Genomic DNA, 13,782 nt, shown 5'->3' with positions numbered 1-13,782 from the left:
CTACTGTACATTATTCCTACTTGGGTACTGATAGTGAAATAAAGTTTTAGTTATCACAGATGTTTCTGTACTATTTTATGAACATTAATTGTCAAATAAAGATTCCGCGTGATTTGAGACTGTTCTGGACCTACAATACTGCTACAGGTGCCAATTATTGACTCGGTCAAGTCGTCGGCTCCGTCGCTGGTCCCTTGTTTTTTTTTAGCATCAGTACAGACACAAGCGCTCATATACACGTGCATACACTCATCCCTATGAACGCACACACGCACACCCTACCCCTATGAGCACCTCCGAGAGACTGAGCCGGCATATCATCTTGAGATTTACGAAGTCACCGTAGGCGCCTCGTCGTCGACGGGAACGTCTCCTCCCACTGAAAGCGCATCGCCGGAAATCCTGAAATAAATCCAGGAATAAGGCTCCGTCGCTGGTCCCTTGTTGCAGTATCCTTTCCGCGTGATTTGCTATCCATCTAGCTAGTTTAAGGGTTCCAAACCTGCAACTGGCAAGCGCATGCTAGCTCAGCAGTTCCACGGTTCCACCCTTAGAGAAGAGCAGGGGTAAGCTCAGGTATTTGCAACCTCTTCTGGTTTCTCTCTTTTCTACCAATTCCTTAATTTCCTAGTTCGAGGAAATTAATGAAACGAACGTGATCTGTTTGTAGGAACTTCTCACCAAGCTCATCGGACACCTTCCGTTCGGACACGGTTTCGAGATGGTACGTACGCATGCCTCTCTATCCCTTGAACACAAATAGTAGAATTTTCTGTTTAATCTGTTTCACTGAGAACTGAAAGTAGTAGCGACCAAAATCAGGAACACTAATACAGAAACATGCAACCCAGCAGCCAAGGCACTTCGTTACACTTATTATACCATCTCTTACTATATAAGATGCCAAACTAAACCAGTAGACCCGCCCTATATCCATGTCTTAGTACGCCTACCTTGAAATGACGCGGTGCAACCTCCTCATTTAAACAAAAATGATATTTGAATTTATATTTTGCCTCTTTTTTTTTCAAAATTTGTGGAATTATAAATATTTCTTTAACTTTTCATTTTTCTTACACTATATTTTGATGATTTCAATATAATTTATTATTTGATTGATAATCAATTTTTTTGCCATTTTTTCTGATTTTCAATAGAGTTTGTCACTCTAAGCACATTTTTACTTTTGCTTATTACTCAGCCATGACATAATGTTGTGATTTTAATTTTGATTTAGGCTGAACTGCTAAACCGTTCCCGCAGCTTGGCAGAGGGAGTGGTGGTTATGATATGCCCGGTGCTTCTCGCACTGGCTCTCAACTTAGTTGACCTCAATGGCGAGGTGTACGGACATGGTGTCCCTATACCGTTGATCACCATGGCAGGCTTTACTTTGATAACTGGCATCTGTCCCTTGCTCGCATGCTGCTTCTTTGAGCGATTCTTCGGCCTGGGCGTAAGTCCTATCCCCGTGACCACGAGTTTGGCAACCCTTTCGTCTTGTTGCCTCGTCGTCCTCGCCTGCTTGATTGCACAGTTCATTGTCTCCAAATCCATTTTTGTCACTGTTGGAGTCATCTGTGGAATCTTGGTCTTGGTTCGGACCGTCTGCTACTACGTGCACGACACACGGAATGACGATGGTCGGGAATACACAACGGACATGCACAGTGTACTGGATGAATCACATGAGTTCTTGACCAGTGTCACTGGAATTCTTTTTCTGGGGTTCGAAGGTCTGGCCCTCAATGGTCACGGTCAGACGGGTCGCAAGGGCGAGGAATTAGTGGGCTACATCAGTTTCATCGTCTGCACTTTTGGAGTGTGCTTAATGTTCCTCGAGATGACCCCACCTCCATGTTTTGCGGTACATAGGCATGGTAGCCAAGAGGAAAGAAGTGAGGGAGAGCAACAAATTGTGTGTTTGACTCTCGTCCTAGATTGCATCATGGCGGTTGGTATCTTTGTACTATTGTTGGTCGTCATGCTTAAGCTCACACCGCTTGAGTTTGCCTTGTGGGTCTTGCTGCCTCCGGCTGTAAGCTTCGGTCAACTTCCGGTCCTGGTTGCATTGAAGGGAAACACACAAGATGAACAAGAATCAAGGCCGGCGTCGCTGGAACTGACAAAGGCCACATTCACTGGATTCTTGGCCGTGTCGGTAACAGCCATAAGCAATGCTTCACCCAGCAAGTTGACCAGATTTTTTCTACTATTATCTTCCATGGCTATTGGGTTTGGTCTCTCATGGAGGCTCCTATCTCAGATTAACATAAAGAGTGGTCTCGCCAGTTGTGTTTCATCTGCACATGTTGCTTCCGCTGCCAAGCTTGCTTCCTTCTGCGCTCATTTATGCATTGTAATCGCTACAGTTCTATTCGTAGTAATGGCTGGTAAAGCAAGTGGGAAATGATCATATCTGTAAAGTAGTTGTGATTATATTACTGCATAAGTAGGTTATCTTTGCACAACTTTTTGCACCTGCACAAGTATATATGTTGAGAGAAGTGTATAATAGGTCCTGAACTATTGACAAAGTGCCAAGTATGTCCTGAAACTATGAAAATGATCAATCCAGATTCTAGAAGTACATTAAGTGAGTGAACACAAGTCTTAACAAGGCCAATGAGGCCCTGGTGCCAACAACTCCCGCCAAAGACATAAAAAATTATGGAAAAACGCTCCTACCATGCAACGAAGATGGGTGAGGTTGGTTGGGCTTTAGTTTCTCGTGGTACAATTTACAAAATATTTGTGGTTTATAGATAGACGGCATGGCAATTATACGAGGTGATATGGAGTCAACGGCCATATGTAATAATTAGCTCCTAATTGGCCTTGGTAGGTCTTGTTGTGACTCACTTAATGTACTTTCTGGATCTAGATTGATTATTATTTTCATAGTTTTAGGAGCTACTTGGCACTCTACTAATAGTTTAAGGACCTACAATGTATTTTACATGTATACTTATGTTATATAACAGATGTTGTACATATTTAGGTAATTTGGTTTTTCTTTTAGGTAGGCGTACAATTAAGAGTGCATAGAGCAGCGTAGTTTCCCTTCTATTACTCACTTGCCTTAAAAAAATATTCTGATTAGACACACTGACACACTGGCTTAAGATAATATCCAATAGCTAGCTTAAATTTGGCCACCTAAAATGGCTTTTAGGTACAGGAGAGAGAAGACTCAGGGAATATTTTTTCGCTCTTCTCCAAGAGATTACCTAAAACTGCTTACCTATATTTTATCACCTAGCTTCTATCTCTATTTTAATTGTGCAAATACACACTAAAAATCTCATGAATTCACCGCCTAATGAATAAAAAAATTGATTATGCTCCACACATTTACAAAACATGATTTTTGATTTTCAAAGTTTAACTCAAATCTAAATTCAAAGATAAATCAAAATTCAATGTCAGCACAAAGCATGCATGGGGTCATCAGACAAACATGAAGAAACTATTGCACATGTCAGCCATGGAACACCACAACTCCCCCACAAGATCATCTCTGAGTTGCTCATGGGAAGCTCGGTCTTCAATCTCTTGGTGAACTTGAATAAATCTTCTGATTTGGTATTCTTTCCTACGAACCATCCTCCATCTTTCGATGCCCTTGTCCTCATAGCCTACCACTTGACCACGCTCGTGCTCAGTGATCATATTATGCATGATCACACATGTTGTCATGATCCTCCAGAGTGTCTTCTCTTTCCATAATCTAGCCGGGTCACAGACATTAGAATACCGGGCTTCAACACCGCAATTGTCCACTCCACATCCTTCCTAGCAAGTCCTTGAGCCTTCACCAGTGACTCTTGTTATCTTGGTAGTTCGCCATTGGCTTCACAAATACGGCCCATGTTGGATATATCCCATCTGCTAGATAATATCTCATGGCATACTTGTGATGATTTTCTTCAAACTATACAAATGTTGTCTATCCACATGATCTGTCGCTTTTCAGCAAGCATGTGGTTTAAAACAATGTGTTTCATCTCCTATAAAGGTTACTTGGTCTATCCTACAGAGACCGGATTACATGGACCTTTTTATGACGGCGTCTATCCAGCTGGAGCATACGTACATTGAGATTTTCTCCCATCATGGATGGTGGTGTTCAACAATATTACATATTTTTGGACATGCTGGCTATGTGCATCGTGTTATGCAGAGGCCAGCCATTCACTCACTATGGTTGTATCACCTTAATATATCGACTGAATGAAAATGTCCTTTATCGAAAGAAAGATTTACTGACATCTATTAGTGCATGTTGGTCAAGCCTTTCGTTAAGACAAGCCTTCAGGCTTGTCCTAATGAAACCTAATAGGTAAAGTATTTTGAAATAGAGAGTGTCAATTAGACTAAATTCCATTTTACCCCAATATTTCATATTTGTGATAGAAAATATCTCATTAGCGGAATTTTCACAATCTTACGCAGTTAAGCAAACTGCTGCCACTTTTCACCCATGTTTATTTGTCCCCAATCTGACAAGTCGGCCCCACATTTCAGTGCCGATAAGGCTAGATGGCTTAATTACCCAAGCTGGTCTTTTTTGCATTCTGTTCGCTTCAGGTTTTTCAGTACACGTCCTATTGGCGCAACACACTATTCAGTGGTTCCAGGAGAATATTTCATTGACGTAATGTGCAGTATTGTATTATACTCCCCCTGTACTAAAATTGTTCTAAATCAATGACACTTATTTTTGGGACGGATGAAGTACTAAACAACGACAGTCCATCTTGGACACGCGTGTTTTGCCTCGCTTTCCTGCTGCTGTTGCGTTAACAATGGGACAACCCGTCGAGAATTATCTACTGGACCCGCATGCCAAGTGGGGATGTGCCAGCACATCTGGTGGGTACAGTTGATTACCCATCAGACGCATGTCACAACACAGGGTTTTGCTAGTTAGATAAAAAAGCTATACCAGTGTATTTTCATATACCATCTCTTGCAGGTAGCGTTATGCCCAAGTGTGTGATGTCCGTGCAAAATTTGGTGAAGTTTGGACAGTTGAGGAGCTCATGGCAAAAAAGATAAATTTCGGGTGTTGGAGAAACTTCTGAAAACAACATTGTTCACATTTGATTTTATCTTTTTTGCCATGAGCTCCTTGAAATTCCAAACACCCTGAAGTTTTGCACGAGCATCACTCATTTGAGCATCCTGCATCACAAAAAGATATTGGATTTTCTTTTAAAACTTTATGCTTTTCATTTTATTTTACAGTTCACCGGGTGTAGATGAGCCAGGCACCCAATTGAATTTTAGCTATCTTCATCAACATTTTTCTAGAAAAATAGGAGCTGCTGCCTGGTTTTCGCATTGCTCGAACACCACCAAAAATATCTTACAACATTTAGGATGCTGGCGTCACCAGCTCCAAACAAAAGATCAGGAAATACTGTGTCCAAATCACTTATTACAGAACAGTAGAACAGGCTTCCGATAATTTAATATTCTGAGAATAGTTAATACAGTACAGTGGTCGAGCGTTGATCTGTACGCCTCATCGATTTGGTTTTCAGGGAATAATTAATACAGTAATATGGTTGAACACTAGTCCATTGCCTTCCTCGATTTAATTGTATGGGAATAATTAGTACAGTAATGTAGTTGAGCGATACTCCCTCATTTCCGGTTTATAAGGCTCAATTCAAAAATCTCACCAACTAAGGTAGATGATGAGTGGTGGAATATTTTTTGTAGTTTGCAAAATCACCCAATTAATGCTCTTGTTTTCCTCAAAAAATTATGTTTATGAATGCATTAATTGCAATGCATGCATGCATAAAGTGCATGCATTGGTCAGTGTTCTTTTAATACTTGCATGCAATGATTTAATGCACCTTGAAGTCCGAACATGTGATGGGGAACAACCAAATTGAGCCTTATAAAATGGGAAAACTAAAATTTTGAGATAAGCCCTATAAACCCAAAAGGAAGGAGTAAGTCCGTAGTCTTCATTGCTTTCATTTTCTTGGAATAATAATGTGGTTGAGCGATAAGTCACGGCCAGTGATTTCCCATCCACGACATCCCATCGATGACTTGAACTCGCCGCTCTTCTCAGGCCGGCCGGCCAAGCAACCTGGGGGTACCACTACCGGAACAGGGCTCTAAGCCGACAGCCAAATGTATGCCGACGGCCGCCGTCGGCTTAATCCGAGCTATGCCGACAGCTAGGTCCTGGCCGTCGGCGTACAATGGCCGTCGGGCTATCCCCGTCTACGCCGACAGCAGCCGTCGGCACATAACAGCCGTCGGCTTATCCCAGACTACGCCTACAGCTGCCGTCGGCATATATAGGCCGTCGGCATAGATGCGGGCCCGCCGACAACACTCATCACGGCCGGCTAACGACGTCAAATCTATGTCGATGGCCGTGACGGGTGGCCGTCGGCATAGATACGGGTGGCACGTCACCGATCCAGAGCGCACCGACCAGGACCTATGCCGACGGCAGCCGTCGGCATAGCTGACACATCATCTATCCGCGGCGCTGTCCATCTGCCCTGGCCGTCGGCATAGTTTTTTTTCTTTTTTTATTTTTTTCCATATATTATTATTATTATTATTATTATTATTATTATTATTATTATTATTATTACTATTATTATTAAGCATACAGTATGTGTTAATAAGCATACATACATTATTTTTCGGTTCTGTACAGAGCGGTGTGACCCTCCTCACAAACGGTGCCGCCGCCAGCCGGCAACTGGAATGGGGAACAGCCGCATCGGGTCTATACGAAGGGGACTTTGCTCCAAGTGTTCATATATATCGGATGACCTACCACAATCGGATGGTGTTATGCCATGTCCGAAGAGGCGGCACGCATCTCCGGGGTGTGGCCCCGTCACGGACGGCGCCGCCGCCGGCACCTGGAGGGGGGGAACGGACGCGCCGGGTCTACATGGAGTGGATGTATCTGTGGGTTTGGCCCGGATGTTGCTCTCGGGTGTCCTTATGGGCGGACCTGACACAACCGAGTGGAGAGGTCCACTGGTCAAAGCCCGTCCGTGCAAAGTCAAAGGGCTAGATCCCGTGGTCAAACGCTACAGGGTTAGCCGGGACGGGGGCCCTGGGGGGTAGCAATGCCACCGGAGCATCGTACCGGGCCCTCATACATGCGGGGTGGTGTTGTGGCATGTCCGAAGAGGCGGCACGCGTCTCCGAGGTGTGGCCCCCATCACGGACGGCGCCGACGCCGGCACCTGGAGGGGGAAACGGACGCGTCGGGTCTACACGGAGAGGATCTTGCTGTGGGTCTGGCCCGGATGTTGCTCCCCGGTGTCCCTTTGGGCCGACCTGACACAACCGGGTGGAGAGGTCCACTGGTCAAAGCTCGTCCGTGGGAAGTCAAAGGGCTAGATCTCGTGGTCAACCGCTCCAGGGTTAGGTGGGACAGGGGCCCTGGGGGGTAGTAATGCCACCGGAGCGTCGTATCGCGCCTCATACATGTGGGGTGGTGTTGTGGCATGTCCGAAGAGGCCGCACGCGTCTCCGGTGCGTGGCCCCCCTCACGGACGGCGCCGCCGCCGGCACCTGGAGGGGGGAAACTACCGCATCGGGTCTACACAGAGTGGATTTAGCTGTGGGTTTGGCCCAGATGTTGCTCCCCGGTGTCCCTTTAGGCCGACCCGACACAACCGGGTGGAGAGGTCCACTGGTCAAAGCCCATCCGTGCAAAGTCAAAGGGCTAGATCCTGTGGTCAACCGCTCCAGGATTAGGCGGGACGGGGGCCCTGGGGGTAGCAATGCCACCGGAGCATCGTACCGGGCCCTCATACATGCAGGGTGGTGTTGTGGCATGTCCGAAGAGGCGACACGCATCTCCGGGGTGTGCCCCCCATCACGGACGACGCCGCTGCTGTCACCTGGAGGGGGGGGGGGAGAACGGACGCGTCGGGTCTACACGGAGTGGATGTAGCTGTGGGTTTGGCCCGGATGTTGCTCCTGGGTGTCCCTTGAAGGAAATATGCCCTAGAGGCAATAATAAAGTTATTATTTATTTCCTTATATCATGATAAAAGTTTATTATTCATGCTAGAATTGTATTAACCGAAAACATAATACATGTGTGAATACATAGACAAACAAAGTGTCACCAGTATGCCTCTACTTGACTAGCTCGTCAATCAAAGATGGTTATGTTTCCTAACCATTGACAAAGAGTTGTCATTTGATTAACGGGATCACATCATTAGTTGAATGATCTGATTGACATGACCCATTCCATTAGCTTAGCATCTGATCGTTTTAGTATATTGCTATTGCTTTCTTCATGACTTATACATGTTCCTATGACTATGAGATTATGTAACTCCCGTGTGCCGGAGGAACACTTTGTGTGCTACCAAACGTCACAACGTAACTGGGTGATTATAAAGGTACTCTACAGGTGTCTCCAAAGGTACATGTTGGGTTGACGTATTTCGAGATTAGGATTTGTCACTCCGATCGTCGGAGAGGTATCTCCGGGCCCTCTCGGTAATGCACATCACTTAAGCCTTGCAAGCAATGCAACTAATGAGTTAGTTGCGAGATGATGTATTACAGAACGAGTAAAGAGACTTGCCGGTAACGAGATTGAACTAGGTATTGGATACCGACGATCGAATCTCGGGCAAGTAACATACCGATGACAAAGGGAACAACGTATGTTGTTATGCGGTCTGACCGATAAAGATCTTCATAGAATATGTAGGAGCCAATATGGGCACCCAGGTCCTGCTATTGGTTATTGACTGAAGACATGTCTCGGTCATGTCTACATTGTTCTCGAACCCGTAGGGTCCGCACGCTTAAGGTTTCGATGACAGTTATATTATGAGTTTACATGTTTTGATGTACCGAAGGTTGTTCAGAGTTCCAGATGTGATCACGGACATGACGAGGAGTCTCGAAATGGTCGAGACATAAAGATTGATATATTGGACGGCTATATTCGGACACCGGAAGTGTTCCAGGTGATTTCGGAGAAAACCGGAAAGCCAGAGGGTTACCGGAACCCCCTCGGGAGAAGTAATGGGCCATATGGGCCTTAGTGGAGAGAGAGAGGGGCAGCCAAAGGTGGGCCGCGCGCCTCCTCCCCCCTGGTCCGAATTGGACTAGGAGAGGGGGGGCGGCGCCCCCCTTTCCTTCTCCCTCCCTACTTCTTTCCCCCTCCTACTAGGAGGAGGACTCCTCCTTGGCGCGCCATAGGGGCCGGCCGGCCTCCTCCTCTCTTGAACCTTTATATACGGAGGCAGGGGCACCCCAGAAACACACAAGTTGATCCACGTGATCATATTCTTAGCCGTGTGCGGCGCCCCCTCCACCATAGTCCTCGATAATATTGTAGTTGTGCTTAGGCGAAGCCCTGCGGCAGTAGTACATCAAGATCGTCACCACGCCGTCGTGCTGACGGAACTCTTCCCCGACACTTTGCTGGATCGGAGTCCGGGGATCGTCATCGAGCTGAACGTGTGCTAAAACTCGGAGGTGCCGTAGTTTCGGTGCTTGATCGGTCGGGCCGTGAAGACGTACGACTACATCAACCGCGTTGTCATAACGCTTCCGCTGTCGATCTACAAGGGTACGTAGATCACACTCTCCCCTCTCGTTGCTATGCATCACCATGATCTTGCGTGTGCGTAGGAATTTTTTTGAAATTACTACGTTCCCAACAGTGGCATCCGAGCCTAGGTTTTATGTGTTGATGTTATATGCACAAGTAAAACACAAGTGAGTTGTGGGTGATATAAGTCATACTGCTTACCAGCATGTCATACTTTGGTTCGGCGGTATTGTTGGACGAAGCGGCCCGGACCAACATTACGCGTACGCTTACGCGAGACCGGATCTCCCGATGTGCTTTGCACATAGGTGGCTTGCGGGTGACATTTTCTCCAACTTTAGTTGAACCGAGTGTGGCTACGCCCAGTCCTTGCGAAGGTTAAAACAACACCAACTTGACAAACTATCGTTGTGGTTTTGATACATAGGTATGATTGGTTCTTGCTTAAGCCCGTAGCAGCCACGTAAAACTTGCAACAACAAAGTAGAGAACGTCTAACTTGTTTTTGCAGGGCATGTTGTGATGTGATATGGTCAAGACATGATGCTGATTTTATTGTATGAGATGATCATGTTTTGTAACCGAGTTATCGGCAACTGGCAGGAGCCATATGGTTGTCGCTTTATTGTATGCAATGCAATCACGCAGTAATGCTTTACTTTCTCACTAAACGGTAGCGATAGTCGTGGAAGCATAAGATTGGCGAGACGACAACGATGCTATGATGGAGATCAAGGTGTCGCGCCGGTGACGATGGTGATCATGACGGTGCTTCGGAGATGGAGATCACATGCACAAGATGATGATGGCCATATCATATCACTTATATTGATTGCATGTGATCTTTATCTTTTATGCATCTTATCTTGCTTTGACCATTGCGAAAATTATCAAGAAGTGTTCTCCCTGAGTATGCACCATTGCGAAAGTTCTTCGTGCTGAGACACCACGTGATGATCGGGTGTGATAGGCTCTAAGTTCAAATACAACGGGTGCAAAACAGTTGCACACGCGGAATACTTAGGTTATACTTGACGAGCCAAGCATATACAGATATGGCCTCGGAACAGGAGACCGAAAGGTCGAGCATGAATCATATAATAGATATGATCAACATAGTGATGTTCACCAATGAAACTACTCCATCTCACGTGATGATTGGACATGGTTTAGTTGATTTGGATCACGTGATCACTTAGAGGATTAGAGGGATGTCTATCTAAGTGGGAGTTCTTAAGTAATTTGATTAATTGAACTTAAATTTATCATGAACTTAGTACCTGATAGTATCTTGCTTATGTATGTTTGATTGTAGATAGATGGCCCATGCTGTTGTTCCGTTGAATTTTAATGCGTTCCTTGAGAAAGCAAAGTTGAAAGATGATGGTAGCAATTACACGGACTGGGTCCGTAACTTGAGGATTATCCTCATTGCTACACAGAAGAATTACGTCGTGGAAGCACCGCTGGGTGCCAGGCCTGCTGCTGGAGCAACACCAGACGTTATGAACGTCTGGCAGAGCAAAGCTGATGACTACTCGATAGTTCAGTGTGCCATGCTTTACGACTTAGAATCGGGACTTCAACGACGTTTTGAACGTCATGGAGCATATGAGATGTTCCAGGAGTTGAAGTTAATATTCCAAGCAAATGCCCGAATTGAGAGATATGAAGTCTCCAATAAGTTCTATAGCTGCAAGATGGAGGAGAACAGTTCTGTTAGTGAGCATATACTCAAAATGTCTGGGTATAATAATCACTTGATTCAGATGGGAGTTAATCTTCCAGATGATTGTGTCATTGACAGAATTCTCCAATCACTGCCACCAAGCTACAAGATCTTCGTGATGAACTATAATATGCAAGGGATGAACAAGACTATTCCCGAGCTCTTTGCAATGCTGAAAGCTGCGGAGGTAGAAATCAAAAAGGAGCATCAAGTGTTGATGGTCAACAAGACCACTAGTTTCAAGAAAAAGGGCAAAGGGAAGAAGAAGGGGAACTTCAAGAAAAACGTCAAGCAAGTTGCTGCTCAAGAGAAGAAACCCAAGTCTGGACCTAAGTCTGAAACTGAGTGCTTCTACTGCAAGCAGACTGGTCACTGGAAGCGGAACTGCCCCAAGTATTTGGCGGATAAGAATGATGGCAAGGTGAACAAAGGTATATGTGATATACATGTTATTGATGTGTACCTTACTAATGCTCGCAGTAGCACCTGGGTATTTGATACTGGTTCTGTTGCTAATATTTGCAACTCAAAATAGGGACTACGGATTAAGCGAAGATTGGCTAAGGACGAGGTGATGATGCGCGTGGGAAACGGTTCCAAAGTCGATGTGATCACGGTCGGCACGCTACCTCTACATCTACCTTCAGGATTAGTATTAGACCTAAATAATTGTTATTTGGTGCCAGCGTTGAGCATGAACAATATATCTGGATCTTGTTTAATGCGAGACGGTTATTCATTTAAATCAGAGAATAATGGTTGTTCTATTTATATGAGTAATATCTTTTATGGTCATGCACCCTTGAAGAGTGGTTTATTCTTATTGAATCTCGATAGTAGTGATACACATGTTCATAATGTTCAAGCCAAAAGATGCAGAGTTGATAATGATGGTGCAACTTATTTGTGGCACTGCCGTTTAGGTCATATCGGTGTAAAGCGCACGAAGAAACTCCATACTGATGGACTTTTGGAACCACTTGATTATGAATCACTTGGTACTTGCGAACCGTGCCTCATGGGCAATATGACTAAAACACCGTTCTCCGGTACAATGGAGAAAACAACAGATTTATTGAAAATCATACATACAAATGTATGTGGTCCAATGAATATTGAGGCTCGTGGCGGATATCGTTATTTCCTCACCTTCACAGATGACTTAAGAAGATATGGGTATATCTACTTAATGAAACATAAGTCTGAAACATTTGAAAAGTTCAAAGAATTTCAGAGTGAAGCTGAAAATCATCGTAACAAGAAAATAAAGTTTCTACGATCTGATCGTGGAGGAGAATATTTGAGTTACGAGTTTGGTGTACATTTGAAGCAATGCGGAATAGTTTCGCAACTCACGCCACCCGGAACACCACATCGTAATGGTGTGTCCGAACGTCGTAATCGTACTCTACTAGATATGGTGCGATCTATGATGTCTCTTACTGATTTACCGCTATCGTTTTGGGGTTATGCTTTAGAGATGGCCACATTCACGTTAAATAGGGCACCGTCGAAATCCGTTGAGACGACACCTTATGAACTATGGTTTGGCAAGAAACCAAAGTTCTCGTTTCTGAAAGTTTGGGACTGCGATGCTTATGTGAAAAAGCTTCAACGTGATAAGCTCGAACCCAAATCAGAGAAATGTGTCTTCATAGGATATCCAAAGGAAACTATTGGATACACCTTCTATCACAGATCCGAAGGCAAGACTTTTGTTGCTAAATTCGGAAACTTTCTGGAGAAGGAGTTTCTCTCGAAAGATGTGAGTGGGAGGAAAGTAGAACTTGATGAGGTAACTGTACCTGCTCCCTTATTGGAAAGTAGTACATCACAGAAAACTGTTTCTGCGACACCTACACCATTTAGTGAGGAAGCTAATGATAATGATCATGAAACTTCAGGACAAGATACTATTGAACCTCGTAGATCAACCAGAATGAGATGCGCGCCAGAGTGGTACGGTAATCCTGTTCTGGAAATCATGCTGCTAGATCATGATGAACCTACGAACTATGAAGAAGCGATGGTGAGCCCAGATTCCGCAAAATGGCTTGAAGCCATGAAATCCGAGATGGGATCCATGTATGAGAACAAAGTATGAACTTTGGTTGACTTGCCCGATGATCGGCAAGCAATTGAGAATAAATGGATTTTCAAGAAGAAGGCTGACGCTGACGGTAATATTACTGTCTATAAAGCTCGACTTGTCGCAAAAGGTTTTCGACAAGTTCAAGGGGTTGACTACGATGAGACCTTCTCACCTGTAGCGATGCTTAAGTCTGTCCGAATCATGTTAGCAATTGCCGCATTTTATGATTATGAAATTTGGCAGATGGATGTCAAAACTGCATTCTTGAATGGATTTCTGGAAGAAGAGTTGTATATGATGCAACCGGAAGGTTTTGTCGATCCAAAAGGAGCTATCAAAGTGTGCAAGCTCCAGCGATCCATTTATGGACTGGTG

The 13,782-nt window shown here is 44.7% G+C and overlaps 1 protein-coding gene across 1 annotated transcript; it reads left to right on the top strand.

The window, feature by feature from the left end:
• Positions 1–674: 674 nt before the first annotated feature.
• Positions 675–2,819, top strand: LOC123057497 (uncharacterized). The gene is made up of 2 exons (XM_044480454.1): positions 675–724; positions 1,238–2,819. Exons 1-2 carry the CDS (start codon positions 722–724, stop codon positions 2,411–2,413), a joined length of 1,179 nt encoding a protein of 392 aa, XP_044336389.1. The 5' UTR covers positions 675–721; the 3' UTR covers positions 2,414–2,819.
• Positions 2,820–13,782: the final 10,963 nt, after the last annotated feature.

Source organism: Triticum aestivum, chromosome 3A (genome assembly GCF_018294505.1).
Source record: "Triticum aestivum cultivar Chinese Spring chromosome 3A, IWGSC CS RefSeq v2.1, whole genome shotgun sequence".
Taxonomy (NCBI): Eukaryota; Viridiplantae; Streptophyta; class Magnoliopsida; order Poales; family Poaceae; genus Triticum; species Triticum aestivum.
The sequence above is the reverse complement of the archived record's forward strand: the minus strand, read 5'-3'. Positions and strand labels throughout refer to the sequence as shown.